This window comes from Apodemus sylvaticus, chromosome 10, assembly GCF_947179515.1.
Source record: "Apodemus sylvaticus chromosome 10, mApoSyl1.1, whole genome shotgun sequence".
In the NCBI taxonomy this organism is placed as follows: domain Eukaryota; kingdom Metazoa; phylum Chordata; class Mammalia; order Rodentia; family Muridae; genus Apodemus; species Apodemus sylvaticus.
Window position 1 is genome coordinate 97,105,070 of NC_067481.1, and position 18,434 is coordinate 97,123,503.

The 18,434-nt window shown below is 46.1% G+C and overlaps 2 protein-coding genes across 4 annotated transcripts in view; one reads left to right on the plus strand and one right to left on the minus strand.

Annotated features, from left to right (window-relative positions):
* The window catches only part of Abca3 (ATP binding cassette subfamily A member 3), a 58,670-nt gene extending 51,499 nt beyond the window's left edge, over positions 1-7,171 (minus strand). Inside the window, exons 1-3 of one of the 3 annotated variants that reach the window (XM_052197117.1) lie at positions 6,966-7,171; positions 1,150-1,222; positions 579-685 (exon numbers count right to left, since the gene is read on the minus strand). The gene's annotated coding sequence lies outside the window, so the exon portion shown is untranslated. The remainder of the gene's footprint in view (positions 1-578; positions 686-1,149; positions 1,223-6,965) is intronic. The other 2 variants (XM_052197116.1, XM_052197118.1) reach the window with 2 other exon arrangements.
* Positions 7,172-14,370: 7,199 nt separating this feature from the next.
* The window catches only part of LOC127693957 (ATP-binding cassette sub-family A member 17), an 80,657-nt gene continuing 76,593 nt past the window's right edge, over positions 14,371-18,434 (plus strand). The window contains exons 1-2 of the mRNA XM_052195265.1: positions 14,371-14,432; positions 15,272-15,533. Of these exons, the coding sequence (XP_052051225.1) occupies positions 14,379-14,432; positions 15,272-15,533 (316 nt within the window). The 5' untranslated portion in view covers positions 14,371-14,378. The remainder of the gene's footprint in view (positions 14,433-15,271; positions 15,534-18,434) is intronic.

An 18,434-nucleotide genomic window follows, 5' to 3' on the forward strand; every position in this document is an offset into this window, starting at 1 on the left:
ATATACTAAACAAAGCGTTTATTCATTCAGTGAACATTTGCCAAATGCTTACTGTGGTGGGTATAACACACTAAGTAAGGATTTACCAATAGACACAAGAATGCTCTCAACCCAAGGAGTTACAGTCTGCAAATGCTTGTCCCTCTTATAACTGCTGGACATTAAGTCAAGACAGTTTAGTCAGGGTTTCCATCGCTTTGAAGAGATACCGTGGCCACTGTAACTCTTACCAAGGAAAGTATTTAACTGCGGCCGGCTTACCGGCTTAAGTTTGCTCTATTACCATCGCGGAGGAAGCATGGCGACATGCGGGCAGACATGGTGCTGGAGAAGGAGCCAAGAGTTCTACATCTGAATCAACAGGCCACAGAAAAGGAGGAATCCTGGGCCTGGCTTGAGAGTCTTAATCCTCAAAGCCCACCCCAGTGGCACGCTTCCTCTGACAAGGTCACACCCTTTCCAACAAGGCCACATGTCCCAATGTTTCCAAATAAAATCCTGTAGTAAACAGGAATTAGCTGTATGTATACAGGACAGCAAGACAGACAGACAGAGGGTTGGCTGACCATGGTACTCACGGTGCTTTATCACTGAGGGGTCACAGGAGGATCATGGAAAAATGAAGGGACATTTGTGGGAAACACTCCGTTACCCTGAACATGGACATGAGCCTGACAGTAGCAAACTATGAGACAAAGATGGAAGCAGACCTGAGGCTTATTATTATTATTACCATTACTAGTATTATTATTACTATTAATATTATTGTTATCATTATTATCATTATTATTACAGGGTCAGTCTAGTTTATGTCCTAGCTATGTACACCAGGATATCCTCAAGATCCAGGCTAGATCCATATGCCTCTATTTGAAGTGCAAGCATTAAATCATGTGTCCTTGTGCCCAGCATACATTAAGGCCCCAGGAAAGAGTAAAAGGGCGCATCCTAGCTGCTAAAGCATACTTATTATGCTTTATTAGTGGCTTATTTCTACTTCTGACTTTGTTCATGATCTTTTTTCTAAGGCTATTTAAACATTGGAAAATGTCAAATGCGATAGATTCTGCAGATGAAATACATATTATCAAATAACACGGAGGCTAAAAGGTACATTTTTAGGGTATGGCCCTCATCTGTGAACCTTACCAGTTGTTTCCAAGCAGAATGAACAAGACAGTGCATCACAGTGGAGGAAGAGTGAGTAATTCTCTTGTGTTCTCTAAAAATAAAAAAGCTGTATTTAATACAGGACGCACTCTGGTTTTCCCCGGCCCTGAGGCTGTAGCATTCTGAGGAAGAGCCTGCAGCACAGGTCATGCCAGGCAGCTCTTAGGAGTTTTCTTAAGCATCCCAGGCATAAAGTTATCATATTTCAGCTGGGCGGTGGTGGCGCACACCTTTAATCCCAGAACTTGGGAGGCAGAGGCAGGCGGATTTCTGAGTTCGAGGCCAGCCTGGTCTACACAAAGTGAGTTCCAGGACAGCTAGAGCTACACAGAGAAACCCTGTCTCGAAAAAACAAACAAACAAAACCAAAAACCAAAACAAAACAAAAAAAACTACCAAAAATTACCATATTTCAAGATACCTTTAAAAAAAAACTATTACAGATGTGGTTTTTAAGAAAAGACAGGGCAGATAAGATGGCACTTGTTGCCAAACCCGAGGCACCCGCTGAAACTCCCTAGGAACCTGTGGTGGATGGACAGAACTGACTCTCAGAGTTGTCCTTTGATTTCCCCACCCAGGTGCCTGTACACACTGAAGAAACAAACATAATAAAACGTCTTACAGGAGACTAACCAAAGCTTTACAAATGCCATAGTATCTGGGAAGTGACGACAAGCACCTTTTGTGACAAGGAGTTCGCAGGCTAGCTCGGAACTTACTGGCTAATTTAAAAAAGAGGGCGTGTGGATTTCATTCATGAAATTTCCAAACCCAGACACCTTTAACAAATTTAAAATAAAAAAATAACTATGTGAAAATTGTGTGTGAAATAGTCTTAAAAAAAAAAAAAAGGGCTCAGAAAGCTGACTCAGCAGTTAGGAGTACCGACTGCTTTTGCAAAGGACCAGGTTAGGTTCCCAGGACCCAGGTAGCAGTTCAGTGCTCTGTAACTCTAGTTCTAGGTGGTGTGATGCTGGGTTCTGGTTTCCACGGGTACGTATGGTGCACATACATACATACAGGCAAACACTCATACATGTAAAACAAACAAATCTTTGAAAAAGGTATAAACGTGTTCAGGCTGAGGAGATGTGACTGGGTAAACTGACTGTTACATAAATAGAAGGCCTCCCTTCAGATCCCTAGCACCTGTGCATAAAGCCGGGCATGAGAATGTGTGTCCGCAGCCCAGTGCTGGAGTGGAAGCCAGTCAGGACAAGGGGACAGAGACGGACAAATGATGGAACTGCAGGTCCAGTGAGGGCCTATGTCAAAAAATAAGGTGGAGAGATATAGAGGAAAACAGCCTGGTTGACCTCTGCCCCCTACGCCACAGCATCATAACACACACACACACACACACACCAACCATACACCCCCACATTACACACACACACACACACACAACACATACACACACATACACACACCAACTACACCCCACAACACACCCATATACACTACACACACACACACTACAAACACACACAACAACCATACCTCCACAACACACACACACATCAATCATACCCCTGTACCACACACACACTATACATACATACACACACATACCAACCATGCCCCTCACCACACACACACATACAAACCACCACCACCACCACCACACACACACACTCAACCACTTACACATACCAACCACATACACACATACACATCTCACATACACACACACACACATCTCTCACACACACATCTCTCTCTCACACACATACATACAAATACAAATTTATGGACATACCCTCCTAGAAAAAAATCCTGTCCCTCATCAAACCCCCATACTCAAGCCTGCCCCTTCAAGGAAAAGGTAACAAGGCATGAGGATTACAACTTTCAAATAATCCATGCCAAAACCAGAATACTAGTGAAAATGTCTGAACATCAATGGGCTAAGGTTAGTATCTCAAGTGTCCCCTAAAGGCACCGTCCCTAGCTTGATACTATTGGTAGAAATTTTAATAGGTGGGCCCTGGGAGGAGGTCTCACATTGCTGGAACACCTTTGAGAACTCTTTTTTTGTTTGTTTTTGTTTTTTGTTTTTGTTTGGTTTTGGTTTTTTGGATTTGGTTTTTTCGAGACAGGGTTTCTCTGTATAGCCCTGGCTGTTCTGGAATTCACTCTGTAGACCAGGTTGGCCTCAAACTCAGAAATAAATCCACCTGCCTCTGCCTCCCAGAGTGCTGGGATTACAGATATGCTCCACCACTGCTCTTTGAGACCTCTTGGGATCCAACCCTGACGTGCTCCTTACTATAGGCTGCAGAGCTATGGGCCGATTGATCACGGGCTGAAACCTTTAAAACTATGAGCCGAAAGAAGCCTCTTAAACAACAACTGCCTCCAGTATTTATAGCAGCAACAAAAAGCTGATAAGCACAACCACAAGAGGACTGAATCAACTAACCCGGGTCCATGGGGCTCGCAGAGACTGAACCCAACCAGGGCATCTGCACGGGCCTGACCTAGGGCCCTCCACACTAGGTTACAGTTGTGTGGCTTGGTCTTCATGTGGGACCCCTAACAGCAGGGGCAGGGGCTGTCTCTGCCTCTGTTGCCTGCCTTTGGATCCCTTTCCCCTAACTGGACTGTCTCATCTAGCCACAGTAGAAGACACACCTAGTCTTACTGCAACTTGATATGCAGGAAGGCTTCCCCAGTTCTGAAGAAAAAAGATGGAGGAATGTATGGGGGAGGGCGTGTAGGTGGGGGAAAGGACTGGGAGAGGGGTGAGGAAACTTTGGTTGAGATGTAAAGTTAATCAATGTTAAAATGCTGAGAAGCATAAGATAGTTAATAATTACACTGGCATGGATGCTATCCGAGTGTGACGTATGCAGATTTATGCCAAAAAAACATTCAAGACTAGAATTTGTGCCTCTCCTTTTTCCCTGCAAACACACCAGCCCGAATCCATCCAGAGCATTTGCATGGCGGGCATTATGAGCACCTCAGAACCAGAAGCACAGGTCTGTGCCTATGCAGGTGTGTCCTGTTTATTCCTACGTTCAACACCAGTTGGTTTCTGAAACAAAGAGACTTAGAACTAGGTTTCAAATGCTAGGACTTAGGCTTCACGGCTGTGACCTAACCATCACAGCTCTTAGTTTACAAGGCATGCTTATACTACACTTCTCTGTTCTATTAATAATGTTGGAAGATTTTAATGTTAACTTTGTCTCATCTCTTTTGTTTGTTTGTTTTTGAGACGGGGTTTCTCTCCGTAGCCCTAGCTAACCTGGCCACTCTTAAACTCTTTTCTATACAGCACTACACAAGAACAAGTATGAGGATGGCTTGTTTACACCGTGGTCCTTACGTGGACCAGGTGATCACGGCCTGCGAACCCGAGCTGTCCTAGAGCCTGAGGAAGCCAGGTCTCAAACTGTGTGATTCATTCTGCAGGCCCAGACAGAGAATTGCAGTTTCTGGAACATACACTTATCATTGCCTGCTTTATCCAGAGCTAAAATCAGTGGGTCTCCTTAGAACTGGAAGCTCTTGGTGAGGATCAGCAAGGTGTATTTTAGGTGAAAGCTGTATCCCAAAGCAGGCTCTCGGAAAGAAGTCCACAAAGTGCACGCTTTTGCTTGCTCTCCCACCTCATTCCCATGCCACAGCCTCGGTCCCATTCCCTGGATAGCCAGTTTCTCTGCCTTCCTAGGCACGGGGAATGAGGTAACGAAGCAACAGGAGTCCCCAGAGAGGTAACCGTGGGTGTTTGGCAGCAAAGAGCTCATTATGGCTTCTGCAAAGCTGACCACTGACCTGTTGACTCCAGGCCTTGTGCTGCTCAAGGGGAGTGGGCCCAGAGGCCTTTCTCTGCACACACAGAATGGGCAGGCCTTCAGCACTCCAGTTGGTATCATCCAACATACTGATGTGGATGGCTTCAGAGCCAGGCCCTCTGGATCACTGCCTCTGAGAAGCAGGAGCTCTTCCCTTAACTGCACAGCAGAGCCCTCTGGGGATGTTTTCAGACAGAAACAGAAGTCTGAGGAGCGTTTCTCTGGGAAATTCTAACGTGCAGCCTCAGTTCAGATCTCCTGCTCCTTTAGGCATGGGTGGCATCTATCCTGGATGTGTCCTGTACCACTTAGCCCATTCTTTAATAAAAACCAAACACGTTATTTGTTTGTGCTGTGGCGGGGGTGGGGGTGGGGGCATGCTTATGGTGTCTAGGTGGAGGTCAAGGACAGCTTGCAGGAGCTGGTTCTTTCCTATCACGGGAGTCACTGGGCTCTAACTCAACCCATCAAGGTGTTAGGCACCTTTACTCGCTGACCCATTTTGCCAGGCCCGTTTCTGTCTTAAGCCACTTTCTTGTGAATTAATTAGTACTGTTCAAAGATCTCTAAGAGCGGGGACCATCTAGTGACTGGGAATCATGCCTGGAGCCTTGCCCATTAGAAGACTGTTGGACAGACCTGAGAGCTCTAGGATGTAGCTCTAGACAGACTCGGTGTAGCAAAGGAATCTCCTGCCAACTGCCAGAAGCAGGGCTGAAGGAGAAACCATAAACTCCACAAAGGCCAAACTAAGGCCTTCCTAGTTAAGACTAAGTCAAAATAGTTTCCATATGCCAGCCAAGTCAATACAACAGGGAAAGTTAGTGGCTCGTTAAAAAGAACTCTGGCTACCTTGTCATGCTCGGAAAGGCTATTCTGTCAGAATGGTGGAATGCCACCTTACAGGAAGATGTTATCTGTTTGCAAGGGCTCAATTCAAACTAATGTGGGTGAGGGGGATTCCCATAGCACCTTTTTTTTTTTAATCAACTTTTCCTCTTCCCACTCCACTTCCTTTCACTTCCCATGAGGCAGGCTTTCTAAAATGGTTTCAGTCTGGTCAAGCTTGCTAACGGCAACACCAAAACTTGCTGAACAAAATAAGGCTGCTTAGGAGACAAGGGTGGAATTCGGTTCCTTAAACCTTGCCTGGGTCTCCTCCACATGGTTACTACAAAGCCTCAAGTCAGTCATACACCAAGTCCCTATTTATGATACAAGAACCTTTCAAGCCTGGAGGCAAAGGGACAGACAGAAATATCCTTTAAGACAAGGCCCAAATGGGCCACACACCAGGAAAGCTCAAGAAGTGTGCAGTGCCAGGTACACCTGCCCTAGACCCAGGCTCGAGCCCTAACCCCCAGGGACTGGCCGAAGTTCGTTCGGAGCACCAACACCCAACACCCAACACTTGACCCTGGGCACACTTGCTGCAGAACCATAGCCTACACCGGTGGTTCCCCCTTCCCAGTCCTGTCTCGCGCACTAAGGGCTTAGCTAACTTCAACCCCTATCAAAGCACCCCTTGAACCCTACGTTAAATAAAGTTCGTGAAAAGGAAGATGCAGAAGCTTGAAGAACTGGGAGGAATTCCATCCAGGACCAGCACTGGCCGGTTGAGCCAGGAGCACTCGGCCGGCCTGCGGTGTCGCAGCCCGCAAAGCGCCCGAGGGCGGCGGCTGTCTGTCCACCTGCCGGGCCCGCACAATAGACCCCGTAACGACCCGGCCGTCTGTGCGGGTTCCTGCGCGCCCGGCGACCCACAGCATCGCTGTGTCGGGGACACACCCAGCATCGCGGACGCCGCGACAGCAACACCTGCAGCAATAGGAAGGGTCAGTCCGCCAGCCGGCAGGTCCCGGCGGTAGGCAGGGGCTCGGAGGCCCCAGGATGGGGCGCTGCCCGCTGGCGGAGTGGAGACCCCGGCAAGGACGGGAAATCTCAGAGCCCTGAGCTAGCGCGCGAGTGACAAGTCCTAGTGACACTCACCGACCCTCAGCGCCAGGCTGGCGGCGGTCGGCGCAGCTCTCTCGCCAGGTCCCCTCCCTTAGATTCCCGGTTCCGCTCCAGCCTCGCAGGGGCCGCTGCGGCCGAAGCTGACAGCTGAGGCCGCCAGGCTGAGAGGAGGCGCCTGCGACAGGCGCGGGTGGAAGAACGCACCAGGAAGCTCCGGCTCCCGGAGGGGGCGCGTCGGATCGCGCGTGCGCACTGGGCCGCCCCTGCAGGTGCCCCGGGTTTGCTCCCGGCCGCCTCGGCCTCGCCTAGGCTCCGGATTCAGCGTCTGCGCAGTGCCTGGCACATGCTGCCCGGCTCCGACAGAGGGCGCTCCGCATCGCTCGCGCATCACCCCCCTCCCAGTTCAACATTCTGAGTCGTGCGTCTGCGCAGTACTCCACGCAGGTCGCACCTCCCGTGGGGGTTGCACGCGTACGGGGAGTGGTGGTGTGGGGCTGCTTTGAGCGTGCGTGATGGGTCGCCCCTGCGGGTTTTCTCTGCATCCGCGACTGATTGTGCAGCAAGCCCTTGATCGCGTCCCGCAAGCAGTAGGCGTGGGTTTGGGGTTCTGAGCCCCGGGGCCGCTGGCCTGAAGCTCATCTCTGGACAAATGTGTTTCAAAGCAGTTAAGGCTGTAACATCAAGAATTTTACTTTCGCAGCGGGATTTACTTTCAAGTTCCTCTTTCTTCTCTTCCCATTTCACTCCTGTCACCGAGTGAAGGTGCTAATTTCTGCTCTCGCCACAGCAGGAGGAACCCAAGCCCTAGTTAGGTTAGGTCTAGGAACCTTTCTGGGCGACAGCCCGCAGCTAGTAAAGTGAAAGTCACGGCCCAGCCCAGCAGCACCACTAGGAGAATACAGTCAGGGTGGACTGGGAGGGGGTTCTCAGGGATCTGGGTCCCCTCAAGCAGAAGGCTGGGGCGTCGGGGTCCCTCGGCCAGGAGGCTGGGGCATTGGGATCTCTTCGGGCAGTCGACAGGCATGGAGGTGGGAGGGGTTGTGGTTCCTTCAGACTAGAGTGCGAGCATCTGCGTGCCCTCGGCTCAGGCAGGAGGGCATGGCAGTGGAATCACAGGTTCCTGAAGCCTGTGCAGCCGCGCGGCCGGCCCGGGAGAAGCGGGTCACCGGGTTGAGCGTGGGCGTGACTGTGTCGCGGGGCCAACAGTCGTCGCGGGCGATCTAGCGGGTCCCTGAGCGCCCGTGGCCACCGACTAGGTGCGGGCGGTGAGTGAGGCGCAGCCCATCCCGGCTTCCGGGCTGCCGACCAGACCGGCTGAGCCTTAAGGTAATGCCAGGATCCTGATTTCCGAATCGATGCCAGTTACATTGTGGTCATAACCTCTCTCCCTAGAGCCCAGTATGACTAACCCAGAAACAAGATGGGCTCCCTGAGGAAAGAGCCCTTGTCTAGCACATGGTCAGTTCCCTGGGATCCTAGAACACCTCGTTCAGAAACAGCCCCAGTCAAGTTTGCCCAATAAAGGAGTCACGAAGACCTGCCTTCAGGTCTTGAGCCCTTCACTAGTGTATTCAAATCATTTTACTTTCCAGAATCTTAATTTCTTATTCCTAAAATTGAAAGGGTAGTAATAGCAAATTCAAAGCTTGCTGTTCCCTCCCTACCATGGCTTTTTTTTTTTTCCAAAATGAAATGAGAAAAGTGCATGTTTAAGTGATTATCATCATGCCTGTCACTTAAATGGCAGTAGATGCATGTCTGTAACAGGCATGCAGCAGCGTATGCTGGGAGGGTAGACAATTAAAGCAAGGCGGGGCTTTGGATTATTGGTGTGCTATAAACATCTCCAAAGGACTCTATCCCTAAAGGCTTTCTCTCCATCATTCTTCCAACCCAAAATGACTTTCCCATTCTCAACTTCATGCCAGAAAGTGTGTGAATCGGCTGACTGGAACCACACGTTAATTGCTTTGCTTTCAGAACAGTACCTGCCATTTCCAACTTAAATTGACCCATGTTTGCAATTCATTTTTTAAAGATTTATTTGTTTATGTATATGAGTTCACTGTAGCTGTACAGATGGTTGTAAGCCTTCATGTGGTTGTTGGGGTCGTTGAATTTAGGACCTTTGCTTGCTCCAGTTAATCTCACTCTGAACCCAAAGATTTATTTAGAGACACCAGAAGAGGGCGTCAGATCTCATTACAGATAGTTGTGAACCACCATGTGGTTGCTGGGATTTGAACTCAGGACCTTTGGGAGAACAGTCAGTGCTCTTACCTACTGAGCCATCTCACCAGCCCCGTTTCTTTAGTCCTTTCCAAACCTAATCCTAGTTCTGCAGAACTAAATCTAGGAACAGAGCTGAGTGACTTAGAATTCCCTTAGGTAAATATCAGGTGGTGAGTACTGATGATGAATGTTCCTCAGAATCTTACAAAATATGCGTTTTGTAGTAAATTCTTCTTTTTTAAAGATTTATTTATTTATTACATGTGAGTACACTGTCCCTGTCTTCAGACACTCCAGAAGAGGGCATCCGATCCTATTACAGATGGTTGTGAGCCACCATGTGGTTGCTGGGATTTGAACTCAGAACCCTAGGAAGAGCAGTCAACTGCTGAGCCATCTCTCTAGCCTTGTATTAAATTCTTATTTCATTGTGTATTGAGGTGTATAGATGAAACTTGAAATGGAAGTATTAAAATACCCATCTAACCAAATTCAGAGTCCTCAACAATGTATTTTTAGAACTGAAGATATTGTCATTTGAAACTAATGTAAACACATGTACACATCCATTGACTATGTCAGTGAACTAGTCAGGTTTGTTCTATTAAATATCCAAGGAGCACAGAAACTATACAACATGGTGGTGCATGTGAGAATCACTAAGGATCTTGCTTCAAATGTAATTTGCATAGCTTTTAATTAACTAGACATTTTAGAGGTGACTCATATAGATGACTTAGTATATTCCCAAATTTAAAATGTAACAAGTATTATATAAATATATTTTTGTTCAAATTTTAAAACAAAAGGACAGTTTTTTAATAACTGCCATCCTCTTCCTATGCCACGTGTTCAGTAAACACGCTATACTTTTGTACCTGTTTAAATATATAGATTTGTCTGTAGATGTAAATTTGACACATGACATTTGCATCTTTCTCTAGTGCTTGGGAAATTCTTCACTGAGTATGTCTTGCTTTAAAGTGGGTTTCTCTTCTTTTTTTTTCAGGTGGGAGGCAGGGTTTATACGGAAGTCTCACTACATCGCTCAGGCTGGCTTCAAACTCATGATCTTGAGTGTGTGTGTGCGTGTGCGTGTGCGTGTGCGTGTGTGTGTGTGTGTGTGTGTGTGTGTGTATTTCTTTTTCATTTGATGTATTTTGAAACAGAGTCTTACTACATAGCTTAGGCTGGACTGAAAATCACTGTGTAATCCAGGCTAGCCTCAGCCTTTCAGTCCTTTTACCTCTGCTTGTGGGATGCTGAGATGACCCTTGTGGGTCACGAAAGCTGGCCTCAATCCTCATTCCCCTTTATCTTTTGAGACAAAGTTCCACCATATAGCTCTGGTTGGCCTGGAACCTTCTATGTTGACCAGGTTGGCTTCAAACTCACAGAGAGCCACCTGCTTCTGCCTCCCAATTGCTGGGAATAAGAGTGTGTGTATCATTCCTTCCCCCTCCCCCTTTTTGGTCTCATGTAACCCAGGCTGGTCTCAAACTCACTCTACTGGAGGATGACCTTGAATCTCTGATCCTCCAACTTTTACCTCTTGAGTACTGGGAAGAGTGGTGAACTTTGTCAGTTACCTTTCCAATATCCCCTGAGATAATCATGTGACACTTTTGTTGTTGCGATTGTTCTATTAATGTGAGCTATTGTGTTGGTTGATTTTCTTATGTTATACCATCTTCCAAATCCTAGGAAAAATCTCCCTCGGTTGTGGTATGTGATCACCTTAACACATTCTATCACTTGAATGGTGTAATTTGTCTCCCAAGGTGTGGTGATCCTGAGGTGATGGTACCTTTAAAAGACGGGGGCCTTGTGATAAATTACCTCGTGTCATTGGAGACGCTTGGGAAAGAGAACACATCCTGTAGTTAAATCCATCTGTAACTTTGTGGTTTTTTACCTAGTCTCTTTGTTCCCCAAAACAACAGCTCTGAGACTTCTTATATATGAACAAATTCCTAGGCCAATAAGCTTGGACCTGTTCCCCAAGTAGCTCATAGCTTAATTGTCCCTTTATTCTAAGTCTCGCCAAGTGGCTGGTTACAGGTCCTCGGCTTCATGTGAATAGTCTGGCCAAGTCTTCCCTTGTCTGACTCTTTGTCAGATCTCTCATCTTCTAATTCTACCTCAGCTCATTGGCCAATTAGCATTTTACAGACAGGTGAAAGCTTTTGCACAGCACACAAGAGATTCTACACAGTTCTTGTGGGACCTCAGTTCACAGCCACACCTTGGCATCCTGCCTTAGGATACAAGTTCTGTGTGTTTTCTTACCATTGTGGTTCAACCTGCACGAGCTGACAAAACCACAGGGACCACTGCCAGAGCTTGGCACATCCAGAGCTTGGTGCTGTGTGGGCTCTCAGTCTCCAAAGCTGGAAACCTCGTTTTTCCCCCATAAGTACTTATTCTCATGCATTTCATTATAGTAAGACACAACCAATATGATGACTTGAAGGTTTATTGTTTGTGTGTTTGTTTTGTTGTTTTTTTAAATAGGGTTTCTCTGTGTAATTCTGTCTGTCCTGGAACTTACTCTATAGACCAGGCTGGCCTTGAACCCAGAGATCTGCCTCTGCCTCCTGGGTGCTGGGATTAAAGGTGTGCGCCACCACCGCCCAGCTGTTTTTGGGTTGTTGGTTTGTTTTTAATGTAGGTTATGGTAGCACCTCCTAAGTACTGTATCTTATTTTTTTTTAAATATTTATTTGTTATTTATGTGTCTGACTGGTTCTTTCTCTCCCTCTCTCTCCCTCTGTGGTGTGGTGTGGTGTGGTGTGGTGTGTGTGTGTGTGTGTGTGTGTGTGTGTACATGACGTATGCACATGCATGTCTGAGTACCTGCAGAGGCCAGAAGAGCATGTCAGATCTTCTAGAGCTGTAGCTGCAGGCAATTGTCAGTTGCTGCCTGCGGATGCTGGGAACTGAACTTGGGTCCTCCTAAAGCAGGATAGACTCTTAAGTGCTAAGACAATCCTCCAGCCCACGCATCCTATTTTTTAAGGCAGGGTCTGTCGCAGCAAATTTTTACCCACTAAGCCATTTCTTTCTCCTCCTCCTCCTCCTCCTCCTCCTCCTCCTCCTCCTCCTCCTCCTCCTCCTCCTCCTCCTCCTCCTCCTCCTCCTCCTCCTCCTCCTCCTCCTCCTCCTCCTCCTCCTCTTCTTCTTCTTCTTCTTCTTCTTCTTCTTCTTCTTCTTCTTCTTTTTCTTCTCCTCCTCCTCCTCCTTTTTTTTTTCTCTCAAGACAGGGTTTCTCTGTGTAGCCCTGGCTGTCCTGGAACTCACTCTGTAGATCAGGCTGGCCTTGAACTCAGAAATTCGCCTGCCTCTGCCTCCCAAGTGCTGGGATTAGAGGCATGCACTACTACTGCCCGGCCCACTGAGCCATTTTTAGAGTCATCTCCCCAGGCCTGAAATAAAGAACATTTCTTTGCTTAAATATGCTAAGAAGAAAAATAAATGTGAAAAGCTGATACGGGACAGTCTAAAAGATTAAAATTTTATTTAGAATGTTCGATTAAAAACCTCATTGAGGGGGGCTTGAGAGATGGCTCAGCAGTTAAGAGCACAGACTGCTCTTCCAAAGGTCCTGAGTTCAAATCCCAGCAACCACATGGTATTTCACAACCATCCGTAATGATATCTGATGCCATCTTCTGGTGTGTCTGAAAATAGCTACAGTGTACTTAACATATAATAAATAAATAAATCTTTAAAAAAAAAAAACCTCATTGATAAAGTAAGTTCTGAATAAATATCCAAAAGAAAAAAAATAATTGTAGAGCTGTCCATGTAAAGACACAAAGGGACTGTGTACTTGGCAAAAATACCAGTTGTTGGTGTGTATGTGTTTGGGACAGGCCTGTGATCCAGTAGCAGGAACAGTCAGGTAGAGAGATGGCTGCAGGATGAGAGCATGGACAGAAACTATAGACCGTTGAGCTTTGTAGGCCACTGGAAGGCAAGGCTTTCTCTCAGAGAGAGTTGAGAGCCGGTAGAGGCAACGTGGGGGGGTGGAGGTGATCTGACTCGAACTTTGTTGTTCTTAATCATTGCATAGAAAATGAGTTTCAGAATGGCAAGATCAGAGGCCAAGACTGTACCACGGCCTTAGCAAAAAGTCAGGCAGGGCAAAGGATGATAAGAATCGAGGGCAGTGGTGGTGCACACCTTTGATCCCACTTGGAAGGCAGAGGCAGGAGGATTTCTGAGTTAGAGGTCAGCCTGGTGTACAAAGTGAGTTTCAGGACAGCCAGGGATATGCAGAGAAACCCTGTTTCAAACCACCCTCTAAACAAACAAACAAAAACAAACAAAACAAAATAAAGCAAAAAAAATCGAGGGGGTAAAAGGCGTCAAATGCTGGAAATATTTTAAAGACTGCACAAATAGGTTTGTGACAACCTGCATTTAGGCTTCAAAAGAGAAGGCCGTGATAGCCTTGAAGACTGGAGGTGATAGGAGCTGAGGTGAAGGAGACAGTAGGATGATTTGTTTTAGGAGGCTAGGTCTGTTTTGAGATAAGACATGGTGGGGGAGGGGGCAGATATCCTGTAACTGAATGTCTGGGAAAAGTGCTCAAAGTCAAAGTGGGACCGCGGTCCTATCAAGGCGGAGTGAGGTCATCTGTGCAGTGAGCGATGCTGTGAAAGGGAGTCCAGAGACTGAGGAGTCCGCTAGCCCCTTAATGCCTACAGGCTGAGAGGGAGGAAGGATCTGCCCAACAAGACCAAGAAGGAACGATAGGAAAGAAGAAAAACAATTTGACAAGTGTTCCAAAAGCCCACAAGAAGAAGTTAATAAAGAGTGAATAAAGTCTGTGGCTTTTGCTGTCCTGGGATTCTCACAGAGATCCGCCTGCCTTTGCCTCCCAAGTGCTAGAATTAAAGGTGTGCAGTGCACCACTGAGTCTAACTGAAAGAATATTTCTTTTCCTTTCTTTCTTTCTTTCCTTTTTTTTTTTATTTTTTTTATTTTTTGGATTTGGTTTTTTCGAGACAGGGTTTCTCTGTGTAGTAGCCCTGGCTGTCCTGGAACTCACTCTGTAGACCAGGCTGGCCTCGAACTCAGAAATCCACCTGCCTCTGCCTCCCAGAGTGCTGGGATTACAGGCGTGCGCCCGGCTGAAAGAATACTTCTTAACATTTCCTCAGTTTGTTTCCTGACTAGTGTTGAGCCTCTTCCTCAGCTGGGAGAAAAATGACAGCGTTCAAGAGGTTAAAACTTCTTCTCTGGAAGAATTTCATCTTAAAGGTAAGGAAATGCTTACCTGGAGGAAGATGTAGGTCCTTGGGAATAGCTGCGCGCATTTACGTTAAATGAGTTTCAGTCTTAGTTTCTCTTCCTGTGGCTCTGATAAAACACCTTGACAAAAGTAACTTAAGGGAGAGAGGGCTTATTCTGGCACACAGTGTGGGAGGAGCTTGAATCGACTGGTACCATCAGGAAGCAGGACAGTGAATGTGTACTGCTCAGTACCCCTTTCCCACTTAAACAGTCTGAGATCCTAGCTAGAGAATAGCTCCCCCTACAGCAAGCCCTTCTTCTCACCTCAGTTAACAGAAGGTAATCCCCACAGGCACACCCGGAAGCCTGTCTCTGAAGTGATTTTAGGTAACTTCAGGCTGACATCACAGTCACTAATAATGAGTTGAACAATAATAAACTTCGTTTGTAAAAACTGCTCCCAAAGTAACTGTTAACCCTCACTGCTAAAGGCAACCCCTGTTGTTGATTTCTAGCCAGTGACAGACAGCCTAGAAGAGCTAAAGGGAGATGCTTCCTCCCACTCTTTCCCTCTCCTGGGTTTTGTGTAGGGAGGCAAGAGGAAAGGAAAGAGGGTGTTTGTTTTCTGAGGTGGGGTTTCATATATCAAAGGATGGGCTTGAACTTCCTAAGTAGCTAAGGATGACCTTGGATTTCTGATCTTTCTGCCTTCAGACCTCTTGGTTTGTTCATCACTAGGGAATCATGCTTTGTGCATGCTAAGACGGCACTAAGACGGTCTCTCCGGCCCCAGGGTTTTAAGCAGAAGAACCCTTGCCAGGTAGACATTTACACTTGAGGTTTGTCTGCTGTTGTTTCTGTTTTAGAAGCGGAAGACTCTGATAACCCTTCTGGAGATGTTGATGCCGTTACTGTTTTCTGCAATTGTATTGTATCTTCGTTTGAATAGTATGCCAAGAAACAAGCCATCTACCAACTACCCGGCAGTTGATGTCAGTTTACTGCCAGTATACTTCTACAACTATCCTCTGAAAAGTAAATTTCAGTTGGCTTATATCCCTTCCCAAAGCGAAACCTTGAAAGCTGTTACCGAGGCGGTGGAGCAAACCTTTGCTGTTGACTTTGAAGGTCAGATATAAGATGGGATAGGGAGGGCATTCCAATCTTTTTTTTTTTTGTCTCCCTAAAATGTTTTGTTACATTTATTTATCGTGAGCGTGCATATGGATGTGTGTTTGTGCATGCCATGGTGCCTCCTGAGTGAGAGTAACTTGGAGGACATCTTTTTTTTTTTTTTTTTTTTGGTTTTTAGTTCTTTTAGATTTGGTTTTTTTCGAGACAGGGTTTCTCTGTATAGCCCTGGCTGTCCTGGAACTCACTCTGTAGACCAGGCTGGCCTTGAACTCAGAAATCCCCCTGCCTCTGCCTCCTAGAGTGCTGGAATTACAGGCGTGCGCCATCACTGCCAGGCACTTGGAGGACATCTTGCCAGCGTCATTTCTCTCCTTCCCGGGGAATTGAACTCAGAGGTTGTCAGGTTTGCTGGGGTCATCTTGCCATCCTGGGGACATTTTTATAGTGTGGTTTGAAGTTTTTTGTCCTAAGAGTTCTTACAAAAGTGCTTCAAAATCTGGGAACTGTATGAGGGTGCTGGTTGAAGAAAAGCTTCCCAGGCTGTTTGTGTTATTTTACAGAGGCTTGGATACTTACATATAAGGTTTAAACACTAATTAAAATGTTAAATGTTACTTATATTAACTCGTTCTCATGACACTTATTTTATATTAGTCAGTAGCTCTGATTGGCTAATTTATACATGTATGAGTTAAGGTTTCTCTTGCTATGATGAGATACCATTACCAAAAAGCAAGTTGGGGAGGAAAGGGCTTATTGGGCTCACACTTCCAGATCGTAGTCCACCATTGCGGGAAGCTGGGACAGGAACACAAGCAGGGCTGGGACTTGGAGGAGGAGCTGGTGCAGAGGCCATGGTAGGGTGCGGCTTGCTGGCTTGCTCCCGTGGCTTGCTCATATAGAATCTAGTACTGCCAACCCAGGGATGGCCCCACCCACCGTGGGCTGGGCCCTCTCCCATTGATAACTAGTTGAGAAAGTGCCTTATAGCTAGATTTTACAGAGGCATTTTCTCAACTGAAACTCTGTCCTCTCCGATGACTCCAGCTTGTGTCAAGTTGACACACAAAACCAGCCAATACATCATACATCTCTAATAAAAAATGGAAAGCACTCATAGATTCTAACAGGTTTCTCTGCTTCTCTCTGAACAGAGGCAGAAAGGTACTCAGAAAGCTGCTAGGACTCTGTCGTCCCCTGCTTCCAGCCCTCTATGGCTTCCAACACACAGAGACTCTACCTGTGCCCTGCTTTCCTCTCTAGCCTGCACTGTGTTTCTCTGTGTTTTCCTTAGCGTCCTCTTCACGGGGTCACTTTGCACCAGCCATTGCTGTGCCAGTCTCTCTGGGTTTTAGGAAGGCAGCTAAATCAACAACATTGTGTTTCTGTCCGCGACCTTACTGTTCTTCTTCTTCTTCTTCTTCTTTTTTTTTTTTTAAAGATTTATTTATTTTATGTGTAATACACTGTCACTGTCTTCAGACACACCAGAAGAGGGCACTGAATCTCATGACAGATGGTTGTGAGCCACTATGTGGTTGCTGGGAATTGAACTCAGGACCTCTGGAAGAGCAGTCGGTGCTCTTAACCTCTGAGCCGTCTCTCCAGCCCAGCATTACTGTTCTTTACAAAGGCCTGTTGGACCTCCATCCCATCAGTGTTTTTATAAGTGTCTGAATTACATCCTTACTAGTGTTCTGTGCGCTGTGTGCCTTTTGCCACTTCACTTTTATCTTCATAAGGGCAGAGGACCATGCCTGGCTTGGCCGTCACTGTGTCCATGGTAGAACCTGGAATGTTGTAGGTGGCCCAGCAAATAGTTACTGGATATGGCAGTTTGACCAAATGAATAAAATTTTTCCAAATGTGGAGTTCACACAAGAGGTTTTTCAAGATTACTATGATTGTTTTATATATATGTGTGTGTGTGTGTGTGTGTGTGTATATATAATCATATATATTTTATATGATTTTATATACATAATAATATGTTTATATACGTGCATAATAATATATATTATGATTATATATATATTAAAGATATTCTAATAAGATACAGAGTACAGATTTTAAACAAAGGTTGCTTTACTCCAGCTTCACTGCCACTCATTGTGGACAGTTTTCTTTCTTCTTTTATTGAAAATAGATTTTTTTTAAAATTCTCACATAATATATCCTAATAATGGTTTCCCTTCCCTCTACTCCTCCAAGTTTCTCTCTACCTCCCCCCTGTCTGGATCCACCCCCTTTCTGTCTCTCCTTAGAAAGCAACCATGCTTCTAAAGTATAATAATAAACTATAATATAATAAATATAATATGATAAAACAAAAACTAACACATTGAAATAGGACAAAACAAACCAACAGAAAGAAAGAGTTCAAGAAAATACATAAAAAACTGATATAGATCCTGAGATCCAAACGTCTGCACGCTCTGGAATCCTCTAAAAACACTAAACCAGAAGCCATAGTATATAAGCAAGGACCTAATGGTAAAAAGAGAGAGAAAACAAACTACATTTACATCCACACATATACATACACATACAATACAATAAAATAAAAATAGGACAACTTAAAAAACCAAAAAAGGCCCTGGTATGACACTCCAAAGATGCTATTGATTTTCTTTCTGTTGGCCATCTACTGCTGGGCATGTGGCCTACCCTTATGAGTAGTTTCTTTCCACAAGTGAGATAGCCTCTGGGTCAAAGATGGGGGCATGTGCCCACTTCTCTCAGCATTGGGATGCCATCAGTGCACACCCGTGCAGGCTCTGCATGCTGTCTCCATCTCGTGAGTTCATAAGTGTGTCTACCCCGTTGTCTTGTGTTCCTGGTGCAAGCCCTCCTTCCCCTCTGGCTCTGCACGCTGTCTCCATCTCGTGAGCTCAT